Source organism: Schistocerca nitens, chromosome 1, assembly GCF_023898315.1.
Source record: "Schistocerca nitens isolate TAMUIC-IGC-003100 chromosome 1, iqSchNite1.1, whole genome shotgun sequence".
NCBI classification, from domain to species: Eukaryota; Metazoa; Arthropoda; class Insecta; order Orthoptera; family Acrididae; genus Schistocerca; species Schistocerca nitens.
In genome coordinates, this window is record NC_064614.1 from 480,900,641 (window position 1) to 480,919,636 (window position 18,996).

Here is an 18,996-nt window from a genome sequence, read left to right on the forward strand (position 1 = left end):
TTTTGGGCCTTGACTGTTTAAAAAACCTTTGAGTGCATAGTCATCACTAATATATAGAGGTTTATGGTGGCACAAATACGAGGGTTGTCCAGAAAGTAAGTTCCGATCGGTCGCGAAATGGAAACCACTGCGAAAATCCGGTAAAGCTTTGCACAGATGTGTTGGGCAGTGTCTCTAGTATGCCTGTCGATCGTGTCGCGTCGCTCTTTTCAGTTTTGAGTGAACAGTGAGCACGTAATGATGCGTAGGGAATAGCGTCTCCCGCCAAGCAAGACGGCCTGGTTAGAGATTTCGCCTGTGTCACGCATCCCACATAACACAACTGTCGAGCACTTCCTTCTTCATGCCAATTCTCGGCCGTACACTGCAGGGGCAATGAAGACGCTCCTGCAGCGTTTCCGATGTGAAGTGTTTGATCACCCACAATACTGTCTGTTATTGGCTACCCCTTAGTCTCATCTCTCCTCGGGAGCGACTATGTAGGTGGAAGGTGGAAGGTGTACCTAACTGTTGCAAATAAAACGTTTCTGGTTTTCACTGTGGTTTCCATTTCGCGACCGATCGGAACTTACTTTCTGGACAATCCTCGTATATTTTCAAGCCATTGTAATTCTGTAATGTTTAAATTTCTTGTACAGATCACCTGAAGATGCATCTCTATTGACTCGAAACTTGAAGTGAGTTTTTATTACAACTGTTTTAACAGCCAGTGCGGAAGATTTTCATTCACCATTAGCGTGTACAATCGTTAGCCTTTGCTGGCTATGCCCTTCCTAGATGATAAGGAAGCTCTGTGTGTGCTAGACTGCCACGTAGTGAGAGCTGGTGTGCTCGTGTTGTTGCAGGTGGGCGACATGGAGCGCCCGAGGCGGCTGCCGCGGCCGCTGCTGCTGCTGGTGCTCGCTGCACTGGTGGCCCCACTGCGCGCCGGCCCACTCCAAGGACCCCACGCGGACCCTGAGGTCGACGGCGAGGAGTCGCGCAAGGTGCTCGGCTCCAGGTCAGTCCGCGGCACACACAAGTTCTGAGTGTTTTGCATGTGACGCGAGCGCTGCGTCCGACGCATCGGGTTTAGTCGACGCGGTTAGGAGTCCCTTTGTAAAGAAGAAATACACAAAGCCGCCCTCACACGCAACGAGAAAGTGTTCGTGGACGAGGAGCTGGTCGAGTTTTGTGACGTCACAGCGTGGTTTTTTCCAAGCTCCATAACATTCTATTGCACGAAACACAGAATAAAACGAGTCATATTTTTGCTTCGTGGAGGGAAACGTGGCCAATGAGATCCCAGTTCGTGATCTACTACACGACCAGAAACTGGAAGACGCCAAACTGGATTTCGTCGTTTTCTATTGAAGCCCATTTTTGGTGGATTTTACGTTAGAACTTAGGTGTTATGAATACTTGCTGTTTCAAAGCATCACAATACTAAGTAACTCTCGAAAACGCGTTGTTATTGGTACGAATAGTTGTAGCAAAATAAAGGAAACTTCATGTTAGTGGTTAAGAATTTTTTTGTTTGCTTGTTTTCATATCATAATCTGGGTGTTATGGGAGCAAGTTGTTCCATTGAAGATTTATCAAAGTGCGTCGTTCTTGGTACAGTTTGTTATAATTAAATGTAAGTTAATAACAGGTTGGTGACTTGAGGCTTCAGAAAATCATACCATGAAAGACATGATTCTTTGTTACACAAGATAGGCGTAGTGTAGTTTATAGAGGCGTGGAGTTACAGTGTCTCAGATAGTTGCTTTGTGTCGTGTTATATCCAGATACTTTTCTATTCAGTTTCATGTTTTGTAATATGTTCCAGGACTTCGTAATAACGAACACAACTATGTTACATAGTGTTCGGTCTTAACGATTTTATGCAAATGTAAGAGCACTCCCTGTCAGTAGTGAATTTGTTCGATTTCGTGAGCATGCTAGGCAACATGGACCAACAAGTTGTAAGACTGCTTTCTACGCCTCTGCCTGATTCCATCGCAATTCATTATTTATTTACTGATCCAAAACCTAGATTTTGGGATACATAATTCCTAAGTATTATTTTTTAGTAGGCCTATCACGCAAGTACGCACGCCTACACACACGCACACACACACACACACACACACACACACACACACACACATTAAGTACAGAAAATGTAACAGTAACATTGCAGTAAATAAATAATTTTTTATGTTTATCTACAGGAGAGCTTTCAGTAACATATTTTACACTTTGCTGTGTAAGTAGCCTGTTTAGGTTCTTATATTGGTAAAGCCACCGCCACCTAGCGCTCTGTATGAAAATCACTGGCTGTGCTGTGTGCAGTCTGTGGCTGGGTGGCATTGTTCGAATTTGCTATTGTAGTGTTGGGCAGTTGGATATCATGGACTGATATAGATATTATGACTTTTGAACACTATTAAGGTAAATATATTGTTTGTTCTCTATCAAAATCTTTCATTTGCTAACTATGCCTATCAGTAGTTAGTGCCTTCAGTAGTTAGAATTTTTTCATATGAAACGTCCCCTTAGAAAAATTAATAAATTACTGTGCTGATAAACCTCTTACATTATTTGATTTTCAAACAGCTGAGCAGAACTGAACGTACTCAGACATTTTGCTCTTTCCCTATTCTGATCAATACTAAACTGACACACAATATTTTTAGCGCAACGCAATCTGACTTTTAATAATCCCTACAAAAGAATGGCCCTGACTAACAATAACACAAAAGAATGGCCCTGACTAACAATAACCTATACCTTTCACAAATCACTTACCTCACAAAAATCTTCGTTACTCAAACTACTGCAATACAGCGAGCGCCACTACTGCCAGCTAAATACAAAATTCTAACTACTGAAGGCACTAACTACTGATAGGCATAGTTAGCAAATGAAAGACTTTGATAGAGAACAAACAATGTATTTACATTAATAGTGTTCAAAAGTCATAATATCTATATCAGTCCATGATATCCAATATTACAAATTTACCGTCTCTATCCAGATCATCCGCTGTCAAAACTCCGCCATCTCACTCCCCACATCCTCCACTGCTGGCGGCTCACCTCCAACTGCGCAATGCTACGCGCTGTTAACATCCGCTGCCCAACGCTACAATAGCAAATTCGAACAATGCCACCCAGCCACAGACTGCACACAGCACAGCCAGTGATTTTCATACAGAGCGCTAGGTGGCGGTGGCGTTACCAATATAAGAACCTAAACAGCCTACTTACAGTTGTTTAAAATCATGTATTTCTCATATTGATACTGAATAGAAGGAATGGTCTGTTCAGGATGGCCTTAGGGTTTTACAAAAACGTGATAAAGATAAAGTAACTTTTATCTTATGTAGTAGACTACTATAAATTTGTATCGCACTATCTGTAATATAGCTTTCATAAGCTATTGTCTTCACTGACTGGACGTGAAATTTTCCTTTTTGCCTTATAACATCTTCACGGATACTGCAGTTTTTATGTATACAGACAGAACAATATAAATAGCACATGGACAAGGTATGAAATGTGCGTTTTAACAGAGCTGAAGTAGCAATTTTACACGTTTCAATTTCCGTGAATAAACTGTGTGATAGCCGACGACTGCCGCTGGAGAGTGCTGCAGTCGTATATCATGATGAGGAGCGCTTTTCGTGTGATACACTAGCTGGTTTCTAAGTGCACACCAAACACACTGTAAAGTACGTTTGGCGTGCTCAACGATGAGACATGCTTCCCATGTGGAGCTGGCTTAGCTAATATTTCATCAAAATCACCTCGTAATAGCGCCATAGATTCATTACCGGTGTGTGTTCTTCCATTTTCCTGTATGAACGAACAGTTGTCAGTTCTCTTGAAAAGGCTGCAGTACATCAGAAGTTCTACATATACGTCTGCATCTATAATCCGTAAGCGATCTTAAAGTGAGTGGCGGAGAGTACTTCCGGCCTCACTGATTTCCGCCCTCCCCGCCCCCACCCCTTCCTCCCCTGACTCATCCGTTAGCGATTGGCGCATGGGAGAACGTTCACTGTCGATAAACCTCAGTATTAGCTCTGACCTCTCGGACTTTACTCGCTGTGGTCATTTCGTGAGATGTATGTGTGCCCGCCTCCTCCTGGAACGAACTCTAGCGGAATTTCAGAAGTAAACCTCTCCGAGATGCACAGCGCCTGTCTTGTAGCGTTATGATTTATCGGAAAAAGATCGATCCACTAATTCATGTATTGCACCGGTCACACACAACACTCATGGTCTACAAACCATGCATGTAACTCGTGAGGATTTTCAGAAGTAACGGCCATGGACAGGAACCTTATTTGCCTATCGTATCCTTTCTCCTTGGTACTTGTTCCCACGTAACACCAGATACCGCGTTTCAGTTTCTACTTCTATATGCATCAATTTCTACGCTTCTCACGCACCTTTCGGGCAGTAAAGTAGTACGAAACCTAAGCGCCTCGAAAACGGCATGGTTGTGAGAACCAGTAGCCACGTTACAGTTACTTGGCTGAGAGCCCCCTCGTGTGGACGGGCTGGGGCCCTGACCGCCTGCACAGAACATTCCAGCAACGTAAAGTCTGGTCGTCACTCCCGCCAGCACCAAATCCGACACTTTTTTGGAATCCACATATAGAACGGTAAATCGACAGAAAACTGAGTAACGTAAGGCAGATAGGGAAACAGCCCCTCCACTACGAAACTAGTAACGAAATCTGACTTTCCCAAACATAATAAGAAACGACTGAAAGAAAGAGCATTTCTCTCTTTTATGAGCTCGCTTAGCCATAGTCTCCAAACCGGTGTTCACTATCACAGTTCGAAGGGAAGTACTGGTAACGGCGAGTGCACGCTTCGATTTTGTACTGAGTAAATTATGGGAGTGTCACAGCTGTGAGACGTTCTTGCTTATTTAGCTCTTAAGAGGGGACGTTTATGAAAAAGTCACGCTGTTTAAAACATGCACCAAATCCTTAATTTTGAAGACAAGGAAATGTAATTTTGTACCATGCTTCACATAAAATTAACACATTTACTGTTACATTCCTTTGGTTATATTCATTTAAATTTTTTATGGAATTTAAAATCTTTATTTTCAAAAAATGATATATTTACCTTTTTCTCGGAAACTATTCAAGAAATTTCTGCAAATTTCTTTCTGATTAATGTCTTTGCATATAATAATCATCTGTCTTGAGGTTTTTTGAATATATCGAATAGGAGAATTTTAATAATTATTTAATTATAATGCTGTAAGTATGGCGTAAAATCCATGCAAAATTCCAAGCACTTTGCCACATAGCTTATACTCAGAATTTCAAAATGTATCTTGAGACAATATTTATTGGATTTACGGAAATAAGTGTACGATATTTCATAATTCTAGCCTTCATAGATCTTGAGAAAAAGGTATAAAAACTTTTAAAAACATAAATTTCAGAAAATGCAATTTAAAGTTCAACTTCACGTTTCTTCTTATATCACCTCCTCAGAAGCCCCAAATTTATGCCCACAGTTTTCTTGAAGGCTTCTCTTCCGGTTTCTTGTTTCCTGCCTTCTTTCTCTTACCAGGTCTTCGAGTGACTTTTTTGTCAGCTGCAGAGAGACGCTGTAAATCAATTTTCCTCAAGATATCTTGAGTGAAATTTCCAATCTTAGAGCTCATTTTCTCTAGTATCTTCGTCCTTCCTACGTTCCTATCATTAAATATAAAAACTGGATTACAAGTTACAATTCTAACACTGTAGCAGATGAAAACTGGCAACACAAGAACTGATTCTTCGTAACAACTAGTTGGTTCATTATTGTATCTAAGATACGGAGCAGAATCACAGATGATCTGTGAAACCAAAAAGTATATATCACAGCCTTCTAGAGGTATCCCGTGCAAGTTTGCTTGGAAGTAATCCTCGGAATCGTTCTTCATCGATCTCGTACTGAAATGTTGCTTCAAAATGTGGGTGTGGCAGGAAGGTCGTGTAACACATTAATTATTTCTCATGCACTTCGGATGGGATTTCATCATTGAAACTTTGGGAAGTTATTGTCCGTGAGTCCTACTAATAAACAAAGAAAAAACTGAAGATTTTCCATTAATTTCATGAACGCCCCCTCTTAAATCAATTGGATGGCATGTGTAAACTTTCACTTTTTCGGGTGAATGCTTTTCATATTATGCAAAATCTCCGAATTGCAATTTTTTGGAAACTATGTTAACGCATTCCAGCAACGTAAAGTCTGGTCGTCACTCCCGCCAGCACCAAATCCGACACTTTTTTGTAATCCACATATAGAACGGTAAATCGACAGAAAGGTAAAGTCTGTGATGCAAGCTCGTGATCCGGCTATCGGCGTGACTGCACGTAGAGTGTAGCCCTATCCGCCGCGGTACTAGGAGGGAGAGGCCTTCTCCCCGGCCGTCCTTTGCCCCCAAGAACGCCAGCACTCGTTTGATAGCAGGCCGAGTAGATCTGAGGCCGTCTTGGGGCGGGAGGGACTGGAACGAGCAAATTTACGAAAAGCTGGAACTTCTGAAAAGCTGCTGCAAGTGTACGGTGAAGAAGCACTGCGCCATGCAGCAGTGTGTATGTGATTCGAGAACTTCAAAGAAAGTTGACTTGTCTGTCTCAAGCAAGCTGGGCATGGCGTTTCGGCTTCTGCTGTGACTGAAGGCAACATTAACACAACTACTGACATTGTCCGTGAAGAATGGCGGATAACATTACGCAACCTGAGTGAAGTGTTGAGAATTTCATATGGCAATGTCATTACAATTCTGCATGAGCACCTCCTTATGACCCGTGTTTGTACCCGTTGGGTGCCTCGTCTGTTGACTTCCGAACAAAAGGCTGTGCAGATACAGACACGCCGTGTGGCGCTGCGTCTCTCTGGAGAAGATGCTATGTGGAATCGATGAGTCATGGCCACATGATTCTGAAGGAAAACGAGCCAGCACAGTGTGGAAATCGCGAGGTTCTCCGACATAAAAAAGTCGAAAATGATATTGATCACATTTTTTAATTGTCGTGAAATTATTGACCAGCATGCAGTTCCCCCTAACACTACTGTTACAGCAGCATACTGCACGCCAGTATTGACTAAATCAAGCAAGTGCATTGCGAGGGAACGACCTGAATTTTCTCGGACTCGGTGGCGACTACATCATGACAATGCACTACCTCACGAAGCAAAACCTGTCATGCAATTTCTGGCTCAGTTGAACATTAACTGTGTACTGCATCCGCTTATAGCCCCGATCTTGCCCCCTGTGGCTTTGTTATTCCCATCACTGAAGGCAAACCTGCAGGGCATTCGATATGAGAACTCTAATGCAGTGCTCAAGAAAAGTGAGCCTATTCTCAGGGACCTCGTAAAGCATGGCCGGCATTATGTTTTCAAGGACTGCAGACACGCTATAAAAAGTGCGTTCAAGTAAGAGGGGAGTATTTTTAAAAAGATCGTGTAAACATTGAAATGGAGTAATAATAACGAGCGTATGGCATTGGTTGCCGGGAGACCCCTCGCGGCGCGGTTCGGCCGCTGCTCCACAAGTTCTTTAACGCCGCTACGGCGACTTGCGAGTGAATGAGGATGAAATGACCATGAAAGACACAACACCCAGTCATCTCAAGGAAGGGAAAATCCCTGACCCCGCCGGGAATCGAACCCGGGAACCCGTGCGCGGGAAGCCAGAACACTACCGCAAGACCACGAGCCGCGGACAATGGAGTAATAAACATGTGTGAAAAAAATGAGTCTCGGTTCTCGTTGATCAGCTCTCATATATTTATATGCTAATAACATTAAAATCAAGGTATCCGTGGGACGTTAAAAGTGAGTGTGACAGCTAGTTATATAGCACGAGAAGGATGGAAGGATGGGGGAAGGGAATCAGTAACAAACTATGACCTCCTCTCCCCTCCTCCTCCTCCCAGAACGTGACACTGAACCCGCGCCTGGCCGTGCGTTAAACACCCTATGCGGGTATACAGCGTACACACTCGTATTCGAGAGTAGCAGGGTTGAGACTCCCATCTGGCCTTTCTTAGTGTTCTCTCGGCTTCCCAAAATCCACTTCATGCAATTGCAGATATCATTAACTCGATAAGGTTGAAGACGAGCTCCCGCGCGCCACTTGTCCAAGAAGAGCTTCCGTTTCGACGTCACAAGCGCTAGACGCAGCGACAGCACGGCGTTATGTTCAAACAGTGAGAGTGCGTTCCCTCTCGGACGTTAGGCTACTTTCACACTGCCGGTTTAGTCGCCGAGGTTCAGCCGTGTGGCTGACCCGCTGGAATGCACTGCCACAACGCTACTGACTTGCGCGATTAAGTCGCTGAGAGTGCGCCTGAATCTCTCTCGCAAGAGCAACGTAATTGCGCGAGCCAGCTGCGAAATGAATTCTAAAGAGAAACTGTTGATTTTTGTTGTGTTACTGGAAGGAAAACAAGTACCGAAGAAGCCAAAACACATTTTGTTTTGTATAATGTATAATCATTGAAGGAAATCTCATCAATTTTTTAACTACTTAAGAAAGGAAATAAGAGTCGTATAGCTATGGTGGCTGGCAGAATTCGACGTCTAGTTTCAGCTAACGAAGATGCAAAGCTGGTACTTTTTGCCCATGATACAAGTATAGCTATCATACCCAACAGACAGGAATTAACTGGTGAAATTGTAAACGATGTTTTTCAGGAAATCATTAAGTGGTTCTCTGCAAATGGGCCCTCATTAAATTTTAACAAAACACAGTACACACAGTTCCACACAGTAAATGGAATGACACCATTAATAAATATAGACTTCGATCTGAAATCGGTAGCTAAGGTAGAATATTCAAAATGTCTAGGTGTATGCATTGATGAGAGGTTGAACTGGAAAAAACACGCTGAGGATCTGCTGAAACGTTTGACTTCAGCTACTTATGCTATTAGGGTCATTGCAAAGTTTGGCGATATACATCTGAGTAAATTAGCTCACCACGCCTATTTTCATTCTGTGCTTTCGTATGGCATCACATTCTGGGGTAACTCATCATTGAGTAAAAGAGTGTTCCTTGCACAAAAGCGTGTAATCAGAATAATTGCTGAAGCTCATCCAAGATCATCCTGCAGACACTTATTTAAAGAGATAGAGATCTTTACTGTAGCCTCACAATATATATATTCACTTATGAAATTTGTTATTAACAGTCCCAGCGAATTCAAAAGTAATAGAGGTGTACATGGCTACAACACTAAGAGAAAGGATGATCTTCACTACTCAAGGTTAAATTTTGGCTCAGAAGCGGGTAAATTATGCTGCCACAAAAGCCTTTGGTCACTTGCCTAATAGCATCAAAAGTCTGACAGATAGCCATATAGCATTTAAAACGAAATTAAAAGAATTTCTTAATGGCAACTCCTTCTACTCATTGGATGAATTTTTGGATATAGTAAGTGGGTAATTTCCCCAACTCTCACAAAAAAATTAAGTGTCATGTACTATTTTGTGTAATGTAATATCTTGTATACACACCTTTTATTAACCTGACACGTTCCACATCATTACGAATTGTCGTATTCATGGTTTATGGAACAAGTGCTAATCTAATGTAATCTAATCTAATCTAATCGGAGAAGGTATTCTCCCTTGTTGTTCGCTAGCTCAGTGTTACAGTGTTCAGCCTCCAAAGGGAAGACTGCCGTTAATGTCGGTTCAAATTTGGTTGGAAACGAGATCTTTGTCATCCCACAAAACTTTAAGCAACTAGAAATAACACCAGCATCCTTCACTGAAGCATAAAAATTCTAAAAAATAAAAGCTCATGTGGGGTTGATGGAACTTCGAACAGAATTCTGAAAAGTTGTCCAACTTAATAAGATATGTTCTTAGTGATATATACAACGCATCACTAGCACAGATAATTTTTCCAAACGGATTAAAATATGCTGGCGTGAAACCACTTCATAAGAAAGGTGGCAAGACAAACTGAAACAACTATTATCTAGTTTCCTTGCTGACATCTTTTTCCAAAATATTCGAAGAAATAATGTACTCAAGATTGGTTGCACACTTAAGTGTAAAGAATTTACGAAGTATTTCACAATTTGGATTCCAGAAGAGTTGCTCGACTGAGAATGCTATTATACATCCACTCATCAGATGGACTTAAATAATAATATATCCTCAGCTGGTTTTTTTGTGATCTCTCCAAGGCTTTTGATTGTGTAGATCATGATCCTCTTTTAGAAAACATCGATTATGGCTTTACGCAAAGCTGGTTTGAACAACACTTATCAAACGGAATGCAAAAGATTGAGCTAAATAATTCAGACAATGTAAGAAAGGCCAAAAAAATTATTCACTGGGAAAAAAATCCCAAAGTAAACCCCAAAGGATTCAATTTTGGGTCCACTCTTATTCCTTATATAAGTGAATGACCTTCCACTTAACATTCTACGAGCAAAATTGTACTTTTAGCAGACGATACTAGTGTTATAACAAAGCAACAGAAGAGTTGGTACACGATATTTTCCAAATAATTGTTAAGTGGCTCCCTGAAAATGGCCTGCCACTAAATTTTGAAAAGAAAAAACACACTACATTCAGCTCTGTACAACAAATTGAGATATACCAACCATCGATGTAGCACATAAATAGTGATCACTAAAAAGGGTAGAATGTTCCGAATTTTTGGGCGTACATATTGAGAAAAAGTGAAATTGGAAGAAGCGTATAACTGATTTTCTCAAATAATTAAGTTCAGCCATTTTTTTTCTTCGTATAATTGCTAATCGTAAAAGCAAACGTATCAACCTCCTGACATATTTTGCATATTTCCATTCAATAATGTCGTACGGAATAATTTTCTGGGGTAGCTAAAGACTGATTGCACAAAAGCGAGCAGTAAGAATAATATGTGGTGTTCACACACGGACGTCATGTACGTACCTCGTCAAGGAGCTAGGCATTTTAATTACGCCGTCACAATACATATATTTCCTAATGAAATTCGTCATAAATAGCCCATCAAAATTTGAGAACATACCTACATCACTAGAGGGAAAAAGGACCTTTATTACTCATTGTTAAAGCTGTCAGTGGCTCAGCAAAGAGTTCAATATGCAACAACAAAAATATTTGCTAATTTGCCCAATAATACAAAATGTCTGACTGGCAGTAAACCAAGTTTTAAATCTAATTTAAAATCGTCTCTTCTGGACAATTCTTTCTATTCCACTGAAGAATTTCTACTTAAAAACTGGTAGCCAGTAAATAATAATAATAATAAATATTTGTTAAGTGTAGTTGCATGAATATGAGGAAAAATAATAATGTGTTCCTCAATGTTAATACTAATCATACATATATAACCTGTAAACTGATTCATTCCACATCATTTCGATAAAAGAATAGTTCAAATGACCTATGGAATATCTGACTAAGTAAGTAACCCTCTGCTCTCAATGGCCGCTTTCCTCGTGGTTTGTGAGACCTGCGTAGTAAGCGTGTCTGACGAGTATAGGTGACTGTAATGGATGTGGGTACAGTTTTGTGTCATCTTTCTGTTGTGTGTAGACGAGAGAAGAGAGATAACGAAAACCAGCGCCGGAACAAGGCCTACTGCTCTCGACCAAGAGTAAGCCGGCCCGAATCCTGGACGTGGAAGAAATTTTCAGCGCCAGTTGGCCGGTAAGGAGAGGGGGAAGGTGGTAGTGGCGTCCAACGCTAGATTAGGAGGCTCTGCGTAAGTGCCCTCTGCTAAACTCCAAACCTCTCGGCAGTGTCTCATAGAGTGAGACTGTCGCACTCTACCACACTCTTGATAGTGATCCGTTCGTCTAATAGGCACGCTGAGCTCGAACTCGGCGGTCCGCCTTGAGTCACCATCGGGTATCAGTCTCTACTTCTGTCTCCCATCGTCACCAACACCAACAAGGGACTAATCTCTTCACGCTCTCGTCGAGTTACTTAATCTGGAAAGATGCAAAACACAAGATTCAACTATCACTTTTCGGGAAGGGAGGATGCTTTGTAAACTCAAGACGGAGGGGGGGGCGGGGGGGGGGGGGGGAGAAAGAGAGCCTTTGCGGTTAGGCGGATAAATAAACGATCGCGTTGGGGGGGGGGGGGGGGGGTATGCCAGCTAACAATACCATACGACAGCACTTGCTTCACCCTAACTTTGAATAAATTTCTATTTCTAACATTATATACCTAAGCGTCTGTGACAGAATCTTCTCGGATTCGAGCTAACAAGGCAAGGTCGTCAGCAAAGGCTCTCAAGAAACTTCTTGTTAATAACTGCATTATACAGTCTCATTATGTTCTCCGATGCCCAGGTACAAATTCCACTCGCGGACAGTCGGTGGCAGCACTAGCAGTGGGGTATTAAAGCGTGTCTGGAAGATGCGGAAAACAGAGCAGACGTTGTCGTAATGCGGAAACAGAGCGATTTATCTGACGTCCAGAAGGGCATACTCATTAGTTTCTGCACTAAAGGCGAAAGCATATCGGAAAAGGCTAAGTTTTTAAGTTTTTCGCGTGCCACAGTGGTTAAAGTACACCATGCATGGTAAAATGGCGCTATCCAAAACTGGCGCTGAGGCAGCTGTGGTGCACAACGGCCCATACATGACAGGGGTGAACGGCGGCTGCGGAGATGTGCATGGGCGAACAGACGTACAACTATTGAGCACCTGGCTGCTCAGAAGAACCATGGGGCTACCAACAGTGTCTCCTCAACGACCGCCTCGCGAACGTTGCTGCGTATGGGCCACAGCACCAGGCTCCTGGTTCACGCACCCATGCTGACTGCTATTCATCAAAGACTGGACTCTGCACGCCAATACCGCAACTGGACTCCACTGAATCGCGACAGGTGGCCTTTTCAGATGAATCACGGTGGACACATGGCAAATGCGCTGAAACAGTCGTCGGAAAGATCCAGGCCAAAGGATGGAGCGTTATGGTCTGGGGAATGTTTCTGTGGCATTCCCTGCGTAATCTCGTCATTATGTAAGGGACAATGGATCAAAACAGGTATGCATCTATCCTTAGGACCCATGTCCATCCCTACATGTTGCTTTTTTCTCCTCGGTACAATGACATCTACCAGCAGGACAATCCAACGTGTCACACAGCTAGCAGTGTACGTGCGTGGTTCAATGAGCACCAGAACGTGTTTACCGTACTCCTCTCGCCACCAAACTCTCCCAATTTAAACCCAACCTAGTATCTGTGGGACAATTTCGATCGGGCTGTTTGCGCCGAGAAACCTAGCGCAGCTGGCCACAGCACTGGGGTACTCATGGCTTCAGTTCCCCGTTGGTACCTTCTAAAACATCACTGACTCTCTTACTGCACATCCGCGCTGCAAAATGTGGTCATTTAGGCTTTTGACAGGTGTTCATAGTTATACACTACTGGCCATTAAAATTGCTACACCAAGAAGAAATGCAGATGATAAACGGATATTCATTGGACAAATATATTATACTAGAACTGACATGTGATTGCATTTTCACGCAATTTGGGTGCATAGATCCTGAGAAATCACTACCCAGAACAACCACCTCTGGCCATAATAACGGCCTTGATACGCCTGGGCATTGAGTTAAACAAGAGCTTGGATGGCGTGTACAGGTACAGCTGCCCATGCAGCTTCAACACGATACCACAGTTCATCAAGAGTAGTGACTGGCGTATTGTGACGAGCCAGTTGCTCGGCCACCATTGACCAGACGTTTTCAATTGGTGAGAGACCTGGGGAATGTGCTGGCCAGGGCAGCAGTCGAACATTTTCTGTATCCAGAAAGGCCGTACAGGACCTGCAACATGCGGTCGTGCATTATCCTGCTGAAATGTAGGGTTTCGCTGGGATAGAATAAAGGGTAGAGCCACGGGTCGTAATACATCTGAAATGTAACGTCCACTGTTCAAAGTGCCGTCAATACTAACAAGAGGTGACCGAGACGTGTAACCAACGGCACCCCATACCATCACGTCGGGTGATACGCCAGTATGGCGATGACGAATACACGCTTTCAATGTGCGTTCACCACGATGTCGCCAAATTCGGATGCGACCATCATGATGCTGTGAACATAACCTGGATTCATACGAAAAAATGATGTTTTGCCATTCGTGCACCCAGGTTCGTCGTTGAGTACACCATCGCAGGCGCTCCTGTCTGTGATGCAGCGTCAGGGGTAACCGGAGCCATGGTCTCCAAGCTGATAGTCCATGCTGCTGAAAACGTCGTCGAACCGTTCGTGCAGATGGTTGTTGTCTTGCAAACGTCCCCATCTGTTGACTCAGGGATAGAGACGTGGCTGCACGATCCGTTACAGCCATGAGGATAAGAAACCTGGCATCCCGACTGCTAGTGATACGAGGCCGTTGGGATCCAGCACGGTGTTCCGTATTACCCTCCGGAACCCACCGATTCCATATTATGCTAACAGTCATTGGGTCTCGACCAACGGGAGCAGCAATGTCGTGATACGATAAACCGCAATCGCGATAGGCTACAATCCGACCTTTATCAAAGTCGGAAACGAGACGGTACGCATTTCTCCTCCTTACACGAGGCATCACAGCAACGTTTCATCAGGCAACATCGGTCAACTGCTGTTTGTGTATGAGAAATCGGTTGGAAACTTTCCTCATGTCAGCACGTTGTAGGTGTCGCCAGAGGCGCCAACCTTGCGTGAATGCTCTGAAAAGCTAATGATTTGCATATCACAGTATCTTCTTCCTGTCGGTTAAATTTCGCGTCTGTAGCACGTCATCTTCGTGGTGTAGCAATTTTAATGGCAAGTAGTGTATGATTGGACCGTGTACAATAGACGGCTGAAAGTTCCTTAATCTTGTGCTTCAACAGGAGACAGATTAAACCAATGATAGTTAATGATTAGCCATAGGAGGTTCAGGAAGCAAGGGCACAGGATGTGCTGGAGGAAGGAGCCCCTAAGCGCAGACTTTGTGGTGCAGGGGATGAAATCGCACCACATTTAATCTGCTAGTGCGAGGTATTATAGTTCCAAAGTCACAAAACATTTGGGTCATTAACTTCTGAAGAATCTGTGGCTAACGGTGATCTATCAAATGTGACTACATCTACCCTTTGAGGATACTTGCCTTCTCTAGAATAACAAGGAGAGATCCCGCATAGTTTCGGTTCTAGCAACAGGGGTCTAGAACCATTGTTGTTTTGTCTCTCTTGTTAAATGAAATCAACACACAGCTGCACTACTTATTTTATTCTTGGCTTTCAACTTCGGTCAATTCCAGACCTTCCACCAGTCGCCTGTATGTAGAGAAGACACAAAAATATACGTGAAGTTTATAAAATGACCATAGTTAGTGTCTTATTCATACACACATTATACATAGAATGTAACATAATTATATAAAATTTTTCTTGCTAAACCTTAGTGCTTAACCATCCTGAAATGTTTTACTACAGTATAACATGTGTAATACCCAACATTGCCTCTGTTTTGTAATGCAAACTTTAAAGTGCCAGGTCAGCGGTTGGTACGTGGTCTATTGCTGCTACGTTCAAATATCTCAAATCACGGGGCTAAAATATTTCAAACAGTTAAACTTCAAAATTCACTTACTGTATAGTTACATAACGCGACTATACGAAATCAAAGCAGTCTCACTATAAATTAAACAATGGCGCTACAATCAGATGTGCATGTATTTATATTAGGTTCATCTTAAATCGCAGTGCCGCCCGGAGTAGCCCCGCGGATTGAGGCGCCATGTCACGGATTGTGCAGCCGCTCTCGCCGGAGGTTCGAACCCTCCCTTGGGCGTGAATTTGTGTGTGTGTGCGTGTGTGTGTGTGTGTGTGTGTGTGTGTGTGTGTGTGTGTAGAGACCGATGACCTTAGCAGTTTGGCGCCTTAGGAATTCAAATACACATTTTTAAATCGCAGTGAAGACGTGTTACAGATTTTGGTTTTCGTATTTATGTTTTCCACTCGTAGTCCAATTATATTAAAAACACAAAATTAGTCAATGATAAAAGACAAATTGTTTTACAAAGAGCATGTTGTACGTGTATGTACCAAATTGTTTTACAAACACAGTCTCATTACAAAGAGCATGTTGGACATTAATGCACAGAATCTAACTACGTAGTTATGGTCTACGAGATCAGTCGCCTATCAATGTCTTTATTTTACAGTGAGCACCACACACTGTAGTGCGGGACAATACGTTGAGAATGGGGTGTCGCGGGAGGCGTGCCAGAGATAAGTCCCTGCAGTCGCACTGTACTCTGTGTCCTCGGTGGCTCAGATGGATAGAGCGTCTGCCATGTAAGCAGGAGATCCCGGGTTCGGGTCCCGGTCGGGGCACACATTTTCATCTGTTCCCGTTGACATATGTCAACACCTGAAAGCAGCTAAGGGTTGTCATTTCATTGTAATTTCATTCTAACGAGCTGCTTGATCACTGATGGTATCTGTTCTTTCGGACATTGCCGTGTGTATCATGCATTGCAGCTCTTAACATTTCTAAAAGTTTTCCAACACCGGCCACACAAATTACACTCATGCTCATAAATTAAGAATAATTGCAGAATGTGGTGCAACACAACGTGGCACTACACACAACTGGCGCTTATTGCATAGGCACATAGGGAACACACACGACACAGATCTGTAAGTCCACGGTATTGGTAATAACTTGAGAAAACCGTCCCGAAACACATGCGCTACAAAACGCCACTGTTTCCTGCGCATGTACCCCGTCATCAATATGGGATATGATCACCATGCACATGTACACAGGCCGCACAACGGGTTGGTATTCTCTGGATCAGGTGGTCGAGCAGCTGCTGGGGTATAGCCTCCCATTCTTGCACCAGTACCTGTCGGAGCTCCTGAAGTGTCCTAGGGGTTTGAAGACGTGCAGCGATACGTCTACCGAGAGCATCCCGGACTGGATCGATGGGGTTTAGGTCTGGAGAACAGGCAGGCCACTCCATTCGCCTGATCTGTTTCAAGGTACTCCTCCACGATGGCAGCTCGGTGGGGCCGTGTGGAGGAAGGTGGGACCCACTGCAGCCCTGCAAACGCGGACATACTGGAACAAAATGACGTCCCGATACACCTGACCTGTTACAGTTCCTCTGTCAAAGACATGCAGGGGTGTACGTGTACCAATCATAATCCAACCGCACACCATCAAACCACGACCTCCATACAGGTCCTTTCAAGGACAAGGGGTTGGTGTCTGGTTCCTGGTTCACGCCAGATGAAAACCCGGCGAGAATCACTGTTCAGACTATACTTGGACTCGTCCGTGAACATAACCTGGGACCACTGTTCCAATGACCATGTACTGTGTTCTTGACACCAGGCTTTATGGGCTCTCCTGTGACCAGGAGTCAGTGGAATGCACCTTGCAGGTCCCCAGGTAAATAAACCATGTCTGTTCAGTCGTCTGTATACTGTATGTCTGGAAACAACTGTTCCAGTGGCTGCGGTAAGGTCCCGAGCAAGGCTACCTGCAGTACTTTGTGGCCGTCTGAGGGCACTCATGGCGAGATATCGGTCTTCTTGTGGTATTGTACACTGTGGACGTCTCGTACTGTAGCGCCTTGACACGTTTCCTGTCTGATGGAATCGTTGCCATAATCTTGAGATCACACTTTGTGTCACATGGAGGGCCCATGCTACGACCTTCTGTGTTTGACCACCCTCCAATCGCACTAGTATTGTACCCCTCATAACGTCATCAACATGTGTTCTTTGAGCCATTTTCAACACACAGTCATCATTAGCACGTCTCAAAACGTCTGCACACTTACTCGCTGCACCATACTCTGACATGCACCAACACACCACTGCGTATGTGGACTGCTGCCAGTGCCACCGTGCGACGACAGCTGGTCAGAAGCAGCGCATGGTCATACATCGAGGTGATTTAAACTCGAAAACCGTCCAGAAGAGCGTTGTTTCACCATGTATCAGCATTATCCTTAATTTATGAGCGTGAGTGTATAATTTCTTTTTCCTTCCTTGTATTCCTTTTAATTCCAGAGCTGTTTTCCAGGTTCTCAGTTTTTTCACCGAGACAGTATTAACAAAATTGGTAAAGGTCTTTTTCTCTCACCTGATACTAGCAGCAAGGAGCGAGCCAGGGTATAAATCAGACCCTCATGGAAGCCACAATCCCCATTGGAGATGTCTTTCCAGATGGGAACGAAATAGTGAGTGTCTCTCAGAAATTGACTCGATCGTGGTATTATCGTACAGAATACTTAATAAATATGACATTTCTTGCTGTGAAAATTTACATTTGACGTCTAAAAATACAAAACGTCTGCTGATAACGACAGCGTCCTTTGACGAAGTAATAACAACAGACAGTTAGCTTCCAGCGGCCATAATTGTTCCACGAGGAAGTCATAACGATGGAGGCGATACGAGAAGCAAGTTTGGGGGAGAGCGCTACTCTCGAGTTGCGAGCGCTTTCTCGACAGGTTCGCGCCAGAGAGAGGTGGGTGGCAGGGTGTGTTTTTGCCGCTGCTGCCGTGACCGCGCGGCCCGGAAGCCCGTCCAGCGGCGATGCTATCCTCCCTCTCGTGTCCTCTCGCATTCCTTATCGCTCTCCCTCTCAGTCGCCTCCCTCTCGGCCCCCGCCTGGTTCTCGGAGAGGCTGCGGATCGCTCATCTTCTCTCCTCCTTGAAATTTCAGTTTCAGATTCTTTCGCCACACTTCTCGCTGTATGAAGCTCATCGCGTGCGCTGCAGCTGTGCACGTTAAGTACACGATTATCCGCGACTAGCTGTAGGAATGATGTTACGCAATGTCTCATTTCGTTTCCTTATTAAAGAAAAAAACCAGCGTCACATTTACCATGTCTTGCAACGCTGCCATACTTTAATAAAACATGGTTCACATGTCCCACTTAGTTATCTTCATTATTGGCTCTTTATATACACACTCTAAGACAAAAGAAGGGACGCACACGAAGGAATACCCGAATGGGCCAA

General features: G+C 43.7%; 1 protein-coding gene across 1 annotated transcript in view; it reads left to right on the top strand.

Annotated features, from left to right (window-relative positions):
• Nucleotides 1-764: 764 nt before the first annotated feature.
• Nucleotides 765-18,996, top strand: part of LOC126255348 (mucin-2-like) — a 54,765-nt gene continuing 36,533 nt past the window's right edge. Inside the window, exon 1 of the mRNA XM_049955390.1 lies at nt 765-1,000. Within this exon, the coding sequence (XP_049811347.1) occupies nt 765-1,000 (236 nt within the window). The remainder of the gene's footprint in view (nt 1,001-18,996) is intronic.